General features: G+C 41.6%; 1 protein-coding gene across 1 annotated transcript in view; it reads right to left on the reverse strand.

Annotated features, from left to right (window-relative positions):
• Positions 1 to 4,470: 4,470 nt before the first annotated feature.
• Positions 4,471 to 17,783, reverse strand: part of dram2b (DNA-damage regulated autophagy modulator 2b) — a 159,501-nt gene continuing 146,188 nt past the window's right edge. The window contains exon 7 of the mRNA XM_056273914.1: positions 4,471 to 6,371. Within this exon, the coding sequence (XP_056129889.1) occupies positions 6,255 to 6,371 (117 nt within the window). The 3' untranslated portion in view covers positions 4,471 to 6,254. The remainder of the gene's footprint in view (positions 6,372 to 17,783) is intronic.

A 17,783-nucleotide genomic window follows, 5' to 3' on the forward strand; every position in this document is an offset into this window, starting at 1 on the left:
CCCACACTGACCTTCGACTTCATCTAACAGCTGGATGTTTTCTATCCAACAGGGGTCACACTGAGCTACGACTTCATCTAACAGCTGTTATTTTTTTATCTAACTGGGGGCCCAAATTGAGCTACGACTTCATTTAACAGCTGGATATTTTCTATCTAACCGGGGGCCCACACTGAGCTACGACTTCATCTAACAGCTGGATGTTTTCTGTCTAACCGGGAGCACACACTGAGCTACGACTTCATCCAAGAGCTGGAAGTTTTCGATGTAACCTGGGTCCACACTGAGCTACAACTTCATCTAGCAGCTGGATGTTTTCTATCTAACCGGGGCCCCACACTGAGCCAACACTTCATTTAACAGCTGGGTGTTTTCTATCTATCCGGGGGCCACCTTTAAGCTACGACTTCATTTAACGGTTGGTTTTTTTCTATCTAACCAGGGGCCACACTGAGCTACTTCATCTAACAGCTGGATTTCTTCTATCCAACAGGGGGCACACACTGAGCTACGACTTCATGTAACAGCTGGATGTTTTCTATCTAACCGGGGGCCCACACTGAGCTACGACTTCATCTAATAGCTGGATGTTTTCTATCTAACCGGGGGCCCACACTGAGCTATGACTTCATCTAACAGCTGGATGTTTTCTATCCAACAGGGGCCCCACACTGACCTACGACTTCATCTAACAGCTGGATGTTTTCTATCCAACAGTGGTCACACTGAGCTACGATTTCATCTAACAGCTGGATGTTTTCTATCTAACCGGGAGCACACACTGCGCTACGACTTCATCTAACAGTTGGGTGTTTTCTATCTAACCGGGGGCAACACTGAGCTACGACTTCATCTAACAGCTGGATGTTTTCTATCTAACCGGGGCCACCCACTGATTTACGACTTCATTTAACAGCTGGATGTTTTCTATCTAACCGGGGGCCCACACTGAGCTACGACTTCATCTAACAGCTGGATGTTTTCTATCCAACAGGGGCCCCACACTGAGCTATGACTTCATCTAACAGCTGGATGTTTTCTATCTAACCGGGGCCCACACTGACCTACAACATCATTTAACAGCTTGATGTTTTCTATCTAACCGGGGGCCCACACTGAGGTACGACTTCATTTATCAGCTGGATGTTTTCTATCTAACCGGTGGCCAAACTGAGCTACGACTTCATTTAAAAGCTGGAAATTTTCTGTCTAAACTGGGTCCACACTGAGCTACGACTTCATCTACCAGCTGGATGTTTTTTATCCAACCGGGAGCCACACTGAGCTACGACTTCATCTAACAGCTGGATATTTTCTATCCAACAGGGGCCCCACACTGACCTACGACTTCATCTAACAGCTGGATGTTTTCTATCTAACCGGGGGCCCACACTGAGCTACGACTTCATCTAACAGCTGGATGTTTTCTACCCAACAGGGGCCCCACACTGACCTACGACTTCATCTAACAGGTGGATGTTTTCTATCCAACAGGGGTCACACTGAGCTACGACTTCATCTAACAGCTGGATGTTTTCTGTCTAACCGGGAGCACACACTGAGCTACGACTTCATCTAACAGCTGGGTGTTTTCTATCCAGCAGGGGCCCCACACTGACCTACGACTTCATCTAATAGCTGTATGTTTTCTATCTAACCAGGGGCCCACACTGACCTACGACATAATCTAACAGCTGGATGTTTTCTCTCTAACCGGGGGCCACACTGAGCTATGACTTCATCTACCAGCTGGATGTTTTTTATCCAACCGGGAGCCACACTGAGGTATGACCTCTCTAACAGCTGTTTGTTTTCTATCTAACTGGGGGCCCAAATTGAGCTACGACTTCATTTAAGAGCTGGATATTTTCTATCTAACCGGGGGCCCACACTGAGATACGACTTCATCTACCAGCTGGATGTTTTTTATCCAACCGGGAGCCACACTGAGGTATGACCTCTCTAACAGCTGTTATTTTTCTATCTAACTGGGGGCCCAAATTGAGCTACGACTTCATTTAACAGCTGGATATTTTCTATCTAACCGGGGGCCCACACTGAGCTACGACTTCATCTAAGAGCTGGATGTTTTCGATGTAACCTGGGTCCACACTGAGCTACAACTTCATCTAGCAGCTGGATGTTTTCTATCTAACTGGGGCCCCACAATGATCTACCACTTCATTTAACAGCTGGGTGTTTTCTATCTATCCGGGGGCCACCTTTAAGCTACAACTTCATTTAACAGCTGGATGTTTTCTATCTAACCGGGGGCCACACTGAGCTACGTCTTCATCTAACAGCTGGATGTTTTCTATCTAACCGGGGGCCACCTTTAAGCCACGACTTCATTTAACAGCTGGATGTTTTCTATCTAACCAGGGGCCACACTGAGCTACTTCATCTAACAGCTGGATTTCTTCTATCCAACAGGGGGCACACACTGAGCTACGACTCATGTAACAGCTGGATGTTTTCTATGTAACCGGGGGCCAAATTGAGCTACGACTTCATCTAACAGCTGGTTGTTTTCTATCTAACCGGGGCTCACACTGAGCTACGACTTCATCTAACAGCTGGATGTTTTCTATCTAACCGGGGCCACCCACTGATTTACGACTTCATTTAACAGCTGGATGTTTTCTATCTAACCGGGGGCCCACACTGAGCTACGACTTCATCTAACAGCTGGATGTTTTCTATCCAACAGGGGCCCCACACTGAGCTATGACTTCATCTAACAGCTGGATGTTTTCTATCTAACCGGGGCCCACACCGACCTACGACATCATTTAACAGCTTGATGTTTTCTATCTAACCGGGGGCCCACACTGAGGTACGACTTCATTTATCAGCTGGATGTTTTCTATCTAACCGGTGGCCAAACTGAGCTACGACTTCATTTAAAAGCTGGAAATTTTCTGTCTAAACTGGGTCCACACTGAGCTACGACTTCATCTACCAGCTGGATGTTTTTTATCCAACCGGGAGCCACACTGAGGTATGACTTCAATAACAGCTGGATGTTTTCTATCTAACCGGGGGCCACACTGAGCTACGACTTCATCTAACAGCTGGATATTTTCTATCCAACAGGGGCCCCACACTGACCTACGACTTCATCTAACAGCTGGATGTTTTCTATCTAACCGGGGGCCCACACTGAGCTACGACTTCATCTAACAGCTGGATGTTTTCTACCCAACAGGGGCCCCACACTGACCTACGACTTCATCTAACAGGTGGATGTTTTCTATCCAACAGGGGTCACACTGAGCTACGACTTCATCTAACAGCTGGATGTCTTCTGTCTAACCGGGAGCACACACTGAGCTACGACTTCATCTAACAGCTGGGTGTTTTCTATCCAGCAGGGGCCCCACACTGACCTACGACTTCATCTAATAGCTGGATGTTTTCTATCTAACCGGGGGCCCACACTGACCTACGACATAATTTAACAGCTGGATGTTTTCTCTCTAACCGGGGGCCACACTGAGCTATGACTTCATCTACCAGCTGGATGTTTTTTATCCAACCGGGAGCCACACTGAGGTATGACCTCTCTAACAGCTGTTTGTTTTCTATCTAACTGGGGGCCCAAATTGAGCTACGACTTCATTTAAGAGCTGGATATTTTCTATCTAACCGGGGGCCCACACTGAGCTACGACTTCATCTACCAGCTGGATGTTTTTTATCCAACCGGGAGCCACACTGAGGTATGACCTCTCTAACAGCTGTTATTTTTCTATCTAACTGGGGGCCCAAATTGAGCTGCGACTTCATTTAACAGCTGGATATTTTCTATCTAACCGGGGGCCCACACTGAGCTACGACTTCATCTAAGAGCTGGATGTTTTCGATGTAACCTGGGTCCACACTGAGCTACAACTTCATCTAGCAGCTGGATGTTTTCTATCTAACTGGGGCCCCACAATGATCTACCACTTCATTTAACAGCTGGGTGTTTTCTATCTATCCGGGGGCCACCTTTAAGCTACAACTTCATTTAACAGCTGGATGTTTTCTATCTAACCGGGGGCCACACTGAGCTACGTCTTCATCTAACAGCTGGATGTTTTCTATCTAACCGGGGGCCACCTTTAAGCCACGACTTCATTTAACAGCTGGATGTTTTCTATCTAACCAGGGGCCACACTGAGCTACTTCATCTAACAGCTGGATTTCTTCTATCCAACAGGGGGCACACACTGAGCTACGACTCATGTAACAGCTGGATGTTTTCTATGTAACCGGGGGCCAAATTGAGCTACGACTTCATCTAACAGGTGGATGTTTTCTATCTAACCGGGGCTCACACTGAGCTACGACTTCATCTAACAGCTGGATGTTTTCTATCTAACAAGGACAAAATACTCAGCACATAACGAGGAGTGTCAAAAATATCCCTGAGCTGTTGTTGTCGTTTTTTCCTCCAGTGTTTCCAAGGTTACTAACAAAAGTTTTTGGTTTTTTTTTTTTGGATGATCAGTGACATTTTTAAGCAATTCAATTACACATAGTAAATTCAGTAAAATCTGTACATATGTAAATCTGTAAAGGTAAATTGTAAAACACATGAATGTTTCATTAGATGGCCAACATTACAATTACAACAAATAGACAACATAAGTACATACATCCAAACAGTAACAACTACTTGCAGTCCTAGTTTGAGTTATCCTCATCATCAACTTTGGGATGAAGCCATTCGGTGCAAAAAAACTGTAGAACAACATAAAAACATTGGCAAAGATTTCAATCTTCCTAGGGGCACCAGAAAATACATTATAACAAAAATGTAATACAAAATAAAAATAAAAAAGTAAGTTAGGAAGTACTACGAACATGCTGAGTTGTTGGCCGAAATGATACAAAACTGTCCACAGACATCAAAAATCTCCTGTACCTTCGGATTTGCCTTCTTTGGGAGAGTCGCTGGAGGTAAGCTAGTTCTGAGAAAGGCCAATATTAAGTTACATCTGAAGTTTGCTAGAAAGCATGCAAAAAAGTCTGAGACCTTGTACAGTGGGATGGTGAGAAACTCTGGGACCTTGTACAGTGAGATGGTGAGAAACTCTTGAGACCTTGTACAGCGAGATGGCGAGAAACTCTGGGACCTTGTAGAGTGAGATGGTGAGAAACTCTGGGACCTTGTAGAGTGAGATGGTGAGAAACTCTTGAGACCTTGTACAGCGAGATGGTGAGAAACTCTGGGACCATGTACAGTGAGATGGTGAGAAACTCTGAGACCTTGTACAGCGAGATGGTGAGAAACTCTTGAGACCTTGTACAGTGAGATGGCGAGAAACTCTGGGACCTTGTACAGCGAGATGGTGAGAAACTCTGGGGCCTTGTACAGCGAGATGGTGAGAAACTCTGGGACCATGTACAGTGAGATGGTGAGAAACTCTGAGACCTTGTACAGCGAGATGGTGAGAAACTCTGAGACCTTGTACAGCAAGATGGTGAGAAACTCTGGGACCATGTACAGCGAGATGGTGAGAATTAAGTTGCGCTGTCAGGCCTGGAAGCAAAGTGCTATGTTTGGCGATAACCAAATGTAAACTTTCTTAAATGAAAACTCTTAAGACTCATTCTTGAAAACAAATGTTCTCCAGTTCAAAAAACAGTGCTTTGCCTGTTAAGAATGGGCCGACTGCTCAGCCTCCGCTGTTGCTGCTTGCAGCATTCTCGAGAACTGCTTATCCAGACAACTTCACACTCGACACTGCACTTCTTTTGGATCCCCAGCAACACCCGTCAAGTGTAAAGTCGAGTGGATCAACAATTGTCAAGAAAATCGATGGACAGACAGAGAGACAGACAGACAGTCAGACACACAGACAGACACTTCTTCCATTCTAGTTAGTTTTTGCTTTATAAATGTGTTGAATTGTTTTAGTGAAGGGATAAAATAATTCAAGAACAAAATGTAAAAAAGTTCAAGTGGGTAAAAAATGTCTACAGCACTGTACATCCTAATCAAAGTGGAAAATGTCTTACCTGCTATGTTTTTATTCCAGGTCTCAAAGCAGTAAAAGTAAATAAAAAACTAGATCTACATTACGTCTTCATAAAAAGTGCAAAATCAATACCTTTTCAATCATAAGTACAAAACACAGGTGAAAACAGTTTAGGTAACACTGGAACACCCGGCGTGACAGAAAGAACTAAATGTATCTGTCGTCAGTAAATCTCTGTGGCCTTGGGAACATGTTCCTAACTGTACAGAGACAAGAGCTATTTGGCTCATATGCTTCCTGCTAAAAGTGGTGAAGTTTCTGCTTGGTTGACCACTGCTGTGCTGTAGAAGTCGTTATACAGATGGCCGCTCCGTAGATTCACTTCTGCTTGTAAATCAATTTTCTTAAAGAAAGGGAAAAAAGGAACAAATATCAGTAAAAATGGCTAGACTGACAGTGGGAAAACCTGAATCAAACGGCTTTATTACTTTCCCCGAAACAAAACAGGTTTGTAACGCTCGTTCAACAAGCTGATTTCTAAAGTACAACGTCACCAGCCAAACCCACCACGAGTGATTTTGACTAATTTTGGTATTTTGAATAACACGTTTCCCCCAGCTTGTGTAACAATTGATACAGAATATGGGCATTTGTGGCACCCCCTAGGCACTGATGTTGCACTGGTTTTGCATGCATGTGTATCTAATAAACTAAAATCTATGCTGAACTTCATAAAAATCATGTAAACTTTCATGGAGTTCCAGTGATTTATTTTAGGCCACACCTTCTTCCAAATGTATTTGTTAATATCTTCAAAACAGTAAGAAACATTAACAATATGTCATCAAGTTTTAAAGCGCTTTGTCCATACATTGTTTTAACCTCGTTTGGTGGCAACTGGTCAAACAGTGCTGGAGAAGTTTGTAAAACTCTTTTTCAATCCATTCAAAATGGCAGGAACATATTCTAGTCAGAATTTGAAAGTCGATTATAGCAAAACAACACTGAATATCGAAAAACAATTGGATAACTTTTTCAGGTGACTCCAGATGACATGTTACATGTCAAAACTAGTAAAGATTGGAGGACATTTGTAGGCCGAGAAAGAAAAATGTTTTGAACAAAAACTTGAAATGTGAAAAACCTTGAGGGTTGAAAAGCGAATGGGCGATAAAGTCAGATATATCTTGACCCACCCAGGAATCGAGGATCAAAACACTTTTGTTTTTACTGGTCACTGTCACAGAGTTACAGCAATTTAAAATCTGTACGGTTTCTATAGTGCCCCCTAGTGGTGAAATGCACAATACATTGCAGGGTACATCCGACCAAACTTTGGAAAACAATTAAAGCAAAATAATATAGAAAAAAATAGATAACTTTTATTCAAGAGGGTCCTGATGTAATGTGTACCAAATTTGGTAAAGACTGGACTTAATTTAGATGAGTAGAAGCAGTAGTGCTTTTTTCCCTAATCCTTCAAATTTTGAAAAAAAATGGTGGAAAAGACAGCTTGATGGAAACTGAAGTGTATAGATGGATGTGCATTTGAAAAAAAAAGCCAAAGCTGAAGAGCTCTCTAATAACATTAGTAAATCAGAGCAACAAATTGCAACTCACCCCTCTCCCAGTTTACTCGAACATCGTGCTGATTTACTGATTGAATTTGATCTCATCACAACCACTCATGCAGAGCGCCTTCTTTTATATTCACGCTCCACATACTCCGAACATGGCGACAAGGCAAGCCGGCTTCCCCCTGACCAACTACGTTGCCAGGCAGAGGCACACTGCATATTGACCCTACCACCATCAACTCTGTCCTTCGCTCGTTTTATTCTTATCAGTCTGAATCTCCATCTGACACCATCACAATGAATTCTTAGATAGTCTCAATTTCCCTGTTATAAACCCTGAGATTGCTGAAGAACTCGATTCATCATTGGTGAACCATGTAGAGGAAATCACCCTTGCTATGAAAAGCATGCAAAACAATAAAGCTCCTGGCCTCGACGGATTTCCAGTTGAATTTAAAAAAAATGCAGGCCAATTTTGCCCCATTTTTGCATTCTGTTTATAAGGAATCGCTGCAATAATAATATTAATAATAATAATAATAATAACTGTTACGGGTCGTGGCAGCCAATCAGCTCGTCAGGGCCGGGCTTAGTCGTCAGGGCTGGGCTTAAGTTTGCTGGTCTCCCAGCGCCTGTTGTCAGTTCGTGCCATAACCTCCTCGCAGGAGTGGCTACTCTTCCCTCCCGGTGCATTTCTCTCTGAGTTTATCTCAGCCCTTGGTTTACTGTTTTCTCTGTGAAGTTTCCCTGTGGAAGTATCCTGCCGTGTTCCCAGTTTGGATTACCAGTGAGTTTTTTCTTGGACTTCCTGTTTTCTAAGTTGCTCATTGCCTTCCTGCGTTGACCGTTGTATGAGCAAGTACTAAAGTACGCCAGTTTCGGCTAACTCCATCTCTGCCTGGTGTCGTGCGCTTGGGGTCTTCCACAAACCTTAACAAATAACCATATTGCAAGAGCTCAAATCGAAGAAAAATAACTTGTCAACAGCATGGATTGACTACAGGAAGGCATCTGACAGCATGCCACACCCCTGGATAGAGAAGAGCCTCAAGATCTACAGAGTCTGCCCAACACCTGTCAAATTCATCACGGAGAGCATGAAGACCTGGAAGACCACCCTGAATCTCCACCATGCAGAGGAGTTGTTAACATCGAGAATGATCAACATCAGAAACAGAATTTCCCAAGGGGACTCACTATCACCACTGCTCTTTTGCCTTGCACTAGCACCACTCAGCAATCTACTGAACAACAGCAGCTATGGGTACAAATCACAGAATGGCAAACTGAACCACCTGTCCTACATTGATGACCTCAAGACGTTTACCAAGGATGACTATCAACAGAAGGGTCTACTCACCATCGTCAAGACCTTCAGCGACAACATCAAGATGGAATTTGGAATTGACAAGTGTGCCAAAGCCGCTTTTAAGAAAGGAAGACTTACCAAGACTGCAGACTTAGACCTTCACACTGACACCGTAATCAAAGAGCTAGACCAAGATAGCACATACAAGTACCTAGGAGTGAACGAAGGAGACGGCATACAGCACTCAACCATGAAGGAAAAGATCCAGAAAGAGTACCACAGGAGAGTGCGTATGGTACTGAAGAGCGAACTCAATGCGGCTAACAGAATTGAAGCTATCAACACCCTAGCGATACCTTTAGTGACGTACAGCTCCAACATCATCAATTGGAAACAGAACGACATCAAGAGACTAGACACCAAGACAAGAAAGCTGCTGACCATGGAGAAGATGCACCACCCGAAAGCAGATGTCGACAGGCTGTACCTACCAAGAGCTTCAGGAGGACGTGGTCTAGTCCAACTCAAACTGACCTTCAAGACTACCACTATCAGGCTGGAGGCATACCTGACAAAAACAGATGACCCACTCCTCCAAATAGTAAAACATCAGATCTTCTCCATCAATAAAGAAGCTGCGCAATTCAAGAAAGAGCTTGATGTCTCAGAAAGCCCACCAACAGAAAATGAGGCGACTACCATCTATGTCAAATGAGTGACGCAGAAGGCAAAACACCATGGCCAGTGGCAACTGCAAAAAACCTGGGAGGACAAAGCAATGCACGGGAAGTACCCAAAAAGAATGAAAGATGCAGATGTGGACCAACAAAAGACACACCAACGGCTGAGGAGCACCGGAATGAAAGCAGAGACGGAGGGCCTGATAATCGCTGCACAAGACCAGAGCCTGGCAACCAGATCCTATCACCATTGCATCATCAAAGATGGAACAGACCCAAAATGCAGAATCTGTGGAATGTACGAAGAAACCATCGACCACATTGTCTCAGGCTGCCCAGAACTGGCAAAGACTGAGTACATATACAAGCACAACAAGGCAGCAGCATACCTGCGCTGGAAGATCTGCAGGAGTTACAAGATCAAGGCAACTGAGAAGTGGTACGAACATCAGCCAAAAACGGTCACTGAAAACAATGATGTCACCATCCTCTGGGACATGGCCATCCACACTGACAGAGAGATAAAAGCCAACAAGCCCGACATCGTTATCAAGGACAGGAAAGAAAAGAGGTGCATGCTCATCAACATTGCAATACCATCCGGAGAAAAAAAACAGTTCAGTGAAAGTCACAGAGAAGCTGACCAAGTACAAAGACCTGGAGACTGAATTCAACAGGATGTGGGGAATGAAGACCGAAACAACACCAGTGGTCATTGGAGCTCTAGGACTCATGAAGACGGGAGTGGAAAAGTTCACCAACCGTATCCCTGGAAACATCAACATCTGTGCAGTCCAGAAGATCACCCTACTCGGAACGGCCCACATATTACGACGAGTACTGTCAGTCAAGTGACATCTGACCTATAGTGCCTCAGGCCCATAGTTTGGACCTGGCTCTACAGGATGTAAAACAGGAAACGTGAAAGAAATGATAATAATAATAATGATAATAATAATAATGCCCTCCCTCCTACTTTAAGACAAGCCTCCACAAGTTTGCTTCTAAAAAAAGACTAAGACCCAAATCTCTGCAACTCTTACAGACCTCTCTCCGTAATAAATGTGGACGCTATGATCCAGGCTAAGGCTCTGGCCCATCGCTCGAAAAACATCTTCCCAACTATTGTTTCAGATGAACAACAACCGACAGTTGACAGCTGTGACAAATTTCACGCTTCATCTTATAATCTGACCCATATGTTCGATTCTTGTCCATTATTATCTTGCTTTTGGCATAACTTCTTTATACTATGTCAAATATACTTTCGATAACTTTAAATGTATCTCCCCATATTGCCATATTTGGACTTCCAGAAGATTACAACCAATATACAGCCAAGCAACCGGAATTTCTAGCTTTCACTTCCTTACTGGCAAGACGACATTTTCTTCTTCACTGGAAGTCAACCAGAGTTCCCTCCAGCAGTCAGTGGCTCTGTGATATCATGTCCTTTCTACAGCTGGAGAAGATTACATGTTCCTAAAGCTGGAGAAGATTAGCTGTTCCTAAAGCTGGAGAAGATTAGATGTTCCTAAAACTGGAGAATATTGCATCTTCCTAAAGCTGGAGAAGATCAGTTGTTCCTAAAGCTGGAGACGATTACATTTATCTAAACCTGGAGAAGATTACATGTCTCTAAAGCTTGAGAAGATTAGATGTTCCTAAAGCTGGAGAAGGTTACATGTTCCTAAAGCTGGAGAAGATTACATGTTCCTAAAGCTGAAGAAGATTAGATGTTTCTAAAGCTGGAGAAGATTAGCTGTTCCCAAAGCTGGAGAAGATTACATGTTTCTAAAGCTGGAGACGATTAGGTGTTCCTAAAACTGGAGAAGATTACGTGTTTCTAAAGCTGGAGAATATTGCATCTTCCTAAAGCTGGAGAAGGTTACATGTTCCTACAGCTGGAGAAGATTAGCTGTTCCTAAAGCTGGAGCAGATTAGATGTTCCTACAGCTGGAGAAGATTACATGTTTCTAAAACTGGAGAAGATTACCTGTTCTTAAAGCTGGAGAAGATTACATGTTCCTAAAGCTGGAGAAGATTACATGTTCCTAAAGCTGGAGAAGGTTACATGATCCTAAAGCTGGAGAAGATTACATGTTCCTAAAGCTGGAGACGATTACATTTATCTAAACCTGGAGAACATTACATGTTTCTAAAGCTTGAGAAGATTAGCTGTTCCTAAAGCTGGAGAAGATTACATGTTCCTAAAGCTGGAGAATATTACATGTTCCTACAGATGGAGAAGATTAGATGTTCCTAAAGCTGGAGAAGTTACATGTTCCTAAAGCTGGAGAAGGTTACATGTTCCTAAAGCTGGAGAAGATTACATGTTCCTAAAGCTGGAGATGATTACATTTATCTAAACCTGGAGAAGATTACATGTTTCTAAAGCTTGAGAAGATTAGCTGTTCCTAAAGCTGGAGAAGATTACATGTTCCTAAAGCTGGAGAATATTACATGTTCCTACAGCTGGAGAAGAGCACATGTTCCTAAAGCTGGACAAGATTACATGTTCCTAAAGCTGGAGAAGATAACATGTTCCTAAAGCTGGAGAAGATTAGATGTTTCTAAAGCTGGAGAAGATTAGCTGTTCCTAAACCTGGAGAAGATTACATGTTTCTAAAGGTGGAGAATATTACATGTTCCTAAAGCTGGAGACGATTACATTTATCTAAACCTGGAGAAGATTACATGTTTCTAAAGCTTGAGAAGATTAGCTGTTCCCAAAGCTGGAGAAGATTACATGTTTCTAAAGCTGGAGACGATTAGCTGTTCCTAAAACTGGAGAAGATTACGTGTTTCTAAAGCTGGAGAATATTGCATCTTCCTAAAGCTGGAGAAGGTTACATGTTTCTAAAGCTGGAAAATATTGCATGTTCCTAAAGCTGGAGAAGATTAGATGTTCCTAAAGCTGGAGAAGATTACATGTTCCTAAAGCTGGAGAAGGTTACATGTTCCTAAAGCTGGAGAATATTACATGTTCCTAAAGCTGGAGACGATTACATTTATCTAAACCTTGAGAAGATTACATGTTTCTAAAGCTTGAGAAGATTAGCTGTTCCTAAAGCTGGAGAAGATTACATGTTCCTAATGCTGGAGAATATTACATGTTCCTACAGCTGGAGAAGAGCACATGTTCCTAAAGCTGGACAAGATTACATGTTCCTAAAGCTGGAGAAGATAACATGTTCCTAAAGCTGGAGAAGATTAGATGTTTCTAAAGCTGGAGAAGATTAGCTGTTCCTAAACCTGGAGAAGATTACATGTTTCTAAAGGTGGAGAATATTACATGTTCCTAAAGCTGGAGACGACTACATTTATCTAAACCTGGAGAAGATTACATGTTTCTAAAGCTTGAGAAGATTAGCTGTTCCCAAAGCTGGAGAAGATTACATGTTTCTAAAGCTGGAGACGATTAGCTGTTCCTAAAACTGGAGAAGATTACGTGTTTCTAAAGCTGGAGAATATTGCATCTTCCTAAAGCTGGAGAAGGTTACATGTTCCTAGAGCTGGAGAAGATTAGCCGTTCCTAAAGCTGGAGCAGATTAGATGTTCCTAGAGCTGGAGATTACATGTTTCTAAAACTGGAGAAGATTACCTGTTCCTAAAGCTGGAAAAGATTAGATGTTCCTAAAGCTGGAGAAGATTACATGTTCCTAAAGCTGGAGAAGGTTACATGTTCCTAAAGCTGGAGAAGATTACATGTTCCTAAAGCTGGAGACGATTACATTTATCTAAACCTGGAGAAGATTACATGTTTCTAAAGCTTGAGAAGATTAGCTGTTCCTAAAGCTGGAGAAGATTACATGTTCCTAAAGCTGGAGAATATTACATGTTCCTACAGATGGAGAAGAGCACATGTTCCTAAAGCTGGAGAAGATTACATGTTCCTACAGCTGGAGAATGTTACATGTTCCTAAAGCTGGAGAAGATTACATGTTCCTAAAGCTTGAGACGATTACATTTATCTAAACCTGGAGAAGATTACATGTTTCTAAAGCTTGAGAAGATTAGCTGTTCCTAAAGCTGGAGAAGATTACATGTTCCTAAAGCTGGAGAATATTACATGTTCCTACAGCTGGAGAAGAGCACATGTTCCTAAAGCTGGAGAAGATTACATGTTTCTAAAGTGGAGAATATTACATGTTCCTAAAGCTGGAGACGATTACATTTATCTAAAGCTGGAGAAAATTACATGTTTCTAAAGCTGGAGAAGATTACATGTTTCTAAAGCTGGAGAAGATTACATGTTTCTAAAGCTGGAGAAGATTAGATGTTCCTAAAGCTGGAGAAGGTTACATGTTTCTAAAGCTGGAGAAGGTTACATGTTTCTAAAGGTGGAGAATATTACATGTTCCTAAAGCTGGAGACGATTACATTTATCTAAACCTGGAGAAGATTACATGTTTCTAAAGCTTGAGAAGATTAGCTGTTCCCAAAGCTGGAGAAGATTACATGTTTCTAAAGCTGGAGACGATTAGCTGTTCCTAAAACTGGAGAAGATTACGTGTTTCTAAAGCTGGAGAATATTGCATCTTCCTAAAGCTGGAGAAGGTTACATGTTTCTAAAGCTGGAGAAGATTAGATGTTCCTAAAGATGGAGAAGATTACATGTTCCTACAGCTGGAGAAGATTAGCTGTTCCTAAAGCTGGAGCAGATTAGATGTTCCTACAGCTGGAGAAGATTACATGTTTCTAAAACTGGAGAAGATTACCTGTTCCTAAAGCTGGAGAAGATTAGATGTTCCTAAAGCTGGAGAAGGTTACATGTTCCTAAAGCTGGAGAAGATTACATGTTCCTAAAGCTGGAGACGATTACATTTATCTAAACCTGGAGAAGATTACATGTTTCTAAAGCTGGAGAAGATTAGCTGTTCCTAAAGCTGGAGAAGATTACATGTTCCTAAAGCTGGAGAATATTACATGTTCCTACAGATGGAGAAGAGTACATGTTCCTAAAGCTGGACAAGATTACATGTTGCTAAAGCTGGAGAAGATAACATGTTCCTAAAGCTGGAGAAGATTAGATGTTTCTAAAGCTGAAGAAGATTAGCTGTTCCTAAACCTGGAGAAGATTACATGTTTCTAAAGGTGGAGAATATTAAATGTTCCTAAAGCTGGAGACGATTACATTTATCTAAACCTGGAGAAGATTACATGTTTCTAAAGCTTGAGAAGATTAGCTGTTCCTAAAGCTGGAGAAGATTACATGTTTCTAAAGCTGGAGAAGATTAGATGTCCCTAAAGCTGGAGAAGGTTACCTGTTCCTAAAGCTTGAGAAGATTACATGTTCCTAAAGCTGGAGAAGATTAGATGTTTCTAAAGCTGGAGAAGATTAGCTGTTCCTAAACCTGGAGAAGATTACATGTTTCTAAAGGTGGAGAATATTACATGTTCCTAAAGCTGGAGACGATTAAATTTACCTAAAGCTGGAGAAAATTACATGTTTCTAAAGCTGGAGAAGGTTACATGTTTCTAAAGCTGGAGAAGATTAGATGTTCCTAAAGCTGGAGAAGGTTACATGTTTCTAAAGCTGGAGAAGGTTACATGTTTCTAAAGCTGGAGAAGATTACATGTTTCTAAAGGTGGAGATTATTACATGTTCCTAAAGCTGGAGACGATTACATTTATCTAAACCTGGAGAAGATTACATGTTTCTAAAGCTTGAGAAGATTAGCTGTTCCATAAGCTGGAGAAGATTACATGTTTCTAAAGCTGGAGACGATTAGCTGTTCCTAAAACTGGAGAAGATTACGTGTTTCTAAAGCTGGAGAATATTGCATCTTCCTAAAGCTGGAGAAGGTTACATGTTTCTAAAGCTGGAGAAGATTAGATGTTCCTAAAGCTGGAGAAGATTACATGTTCCTACAGCTGGAGAAGATTAGCTGTTCCTAAAGCTGGAGCAGATTAGATGTTCCTACAGCTGGAGAAGATTACATGTTTCTAAAACTGGAGAAGATTACCTGTTCCTAAAGCTGGAGAAGATTAGATGTTCCTAAAGCTGGAGAAGATTACATGTTCCTAAAGCTGGAGAATATTACATGTTCCTACAGATGGAGAAGAGTACATGTTCCTAAAGCTGGACAAGATTACATGTTGCTAAAGCTGGAGAAGATAACATGTTCCTAAAGCTGGAGAAGATTAGATGTTTCTAAAGCTGAAGAAGATTAGCTGTTCCTAAACCTGGAGAAGATTACATGTTTCTAAAGGTGGAGAATATTAAATGTTCCTAAAGCTGGAGACGATTACATTTATCTAAACCTGGAGAAGATTACATGTTTCTAAAGCTTGAGAAGATTAGCTGTTCCTAAAGCTGGAGAAGATTACATGTTTCTAAAGCTGGAGAAGATTAGATGTCCCTAAAGCTGGAGAAGGTTACCTGTTCCTAAAGCTTGAGAAGATTACATGTTCCTAAAGCTGGAGAAGATTAGATGTTTCTAAAGCTGGAGAAGATTAGCTGTTCCTAAACCTGGAGAAGATTACATGTTTCTAAAGGTGGAGAATATTACATGTTCCTAAAGCTGGAGACGATTAAATTTACCTAAAGCTGGAGAAAATTACATGTTTCTAAAGCTGGAGAAGGTTACATGTTTCTAAAGCTGGAGAAGATTAGATGTTCCTAAAGCTGGAGAAGGTTACATGTTTCTAAAGCTGGAGAAGGTTACATGTTTCTAAAGCTGGAGAAGATTACATGTTTCTAAAGGTGGAGATTATTACATGTTCCTAAAGCTGGAGACGATTACATTTATCTAAACCTGGAGAAGATTACATGTTTCTAAAGCTTGAGAAGATTAGCTGTTCCATAAGCTGGAGAAGATTACATGTTTCTAAAGCTGGAGACGATTAGCTGTTCCTAAAACTGGAGAAGATTACGTGTTTCTAAAGCTGGAGAATATTGCATCTTCCTAAAGCTGGAGAAGGTTACATGTTTCTAAAGCTGGAGAAGATTAGATGTTCCTAAAGCTGGAGAAGATTACATGTTCCTACAGCTGGAGAAGATTAGCTGTTCCTAAAGCTGGAGCAGATTAGATGTTCCTACAGCTGGAGAAGATTACATGTTTCTAAAACTGGAGAAGATTACCTGTTCCTAAAGCTGGAGAAGATTAGATGTTCCTAAAGCTGGAGAAGATTACATGTTCCTAAAGCTGGAGAAGGTTACATGTTCCTAAAGCTGGAGAAGATTACATGTTCCTAAAGCTGGAGACGATTACATTTATCTAAACCTGGAGAAGATTACATGTTTCTAAAGCTTGAGAGGATTAGCTGTTCCTAAAGCTGGAGAAGATTACATGTTCCTAAAGCTGGAGAATATTACATGTGCCTACAGATGGAGAAGAGTACATGTTCCTAAAGCTGGACAAGATTACATGTTCCTAAAGCTGGAGAAGATAACATGTTCCTAAAGCTGGAGAAGATTAGATGTTTCTAAAGCTGAAGAAGATTAGCTGTTCCTAAACCTGGAGAAGATTACATGTTCCTAAAGCTGGAGAAGATTAGAGGTCCCTAAAGCTGGAGAAGGTTACCTGTTCCTAAAGCTTGAGAAGATTACATGTTCCTAAAGCTGGAGAAGATTAGATGTTTCTAAAGCTGGAGAAGATTAGCTGTTCCTAAACCTGGAGAAGATTACATGTTTCTAAAGGTGGAGAATATTACATGTTCCTAAAGCTGGAGACGATTAAATGTATCTAAAGCTGGAGAAAATTACATGTTTCTAAAGCTGGAGATGATTACATGTTTGTAAAGCTGGAGAAGACTACATGTTTCTAAAGCTGGAGAAGATTAGATGTTCCTAAAGCTGGAGAAGGTTACATGTTTCTAAAGCTGGAGAAGGTTACATGTTTCTAAAGCTGGAGAAGATTACATGTTTCTAAAGGTGGAGAATATTACATGTTCCTAAAGCTGGAGACGATTAAATTTATCTAAAGCTGGAGAAGATTACATGTTTCTAAACCTGGAGAAGATTACATGTTTCTAAAGCTTGAGAAGATTAGCTGTTCCCAAAGCTGGAGAAGATTACATGTTTCTAAAGCTGGAGACGATTAGCTGTTCCTAAAACTGGAGAAGATTACGTGTTTGTAAAGCTGGAGAAGATTAGCTGTTCCCAAAGCTGGAGAAGATTACATGTTTCTAAAGCTGGAGACGATTAGCTGTTCCTAAAACTGGAGAATATTACATGTTCCTAAAGCTGGAGACGATTAAATGTATCTAAAGCTGGAGAAAATTACATGTTTCTAAAGCTGGAG

The sequence above is a fragment of the Lampris incognitus genome, chromosome 2 (assembly GCF_029633865.1).
Source record: "Lampris incognitus isolate fLamInc1 chromosome 2, fLamInc1.hap2, whole genome shotgun sequence".
Taxonomy (NCBI): Eukaryota; Metazoa; Chordata; class Actinopteri; order Lampriformes; family Lampridae; genus Lampris; species Lampris incognitus.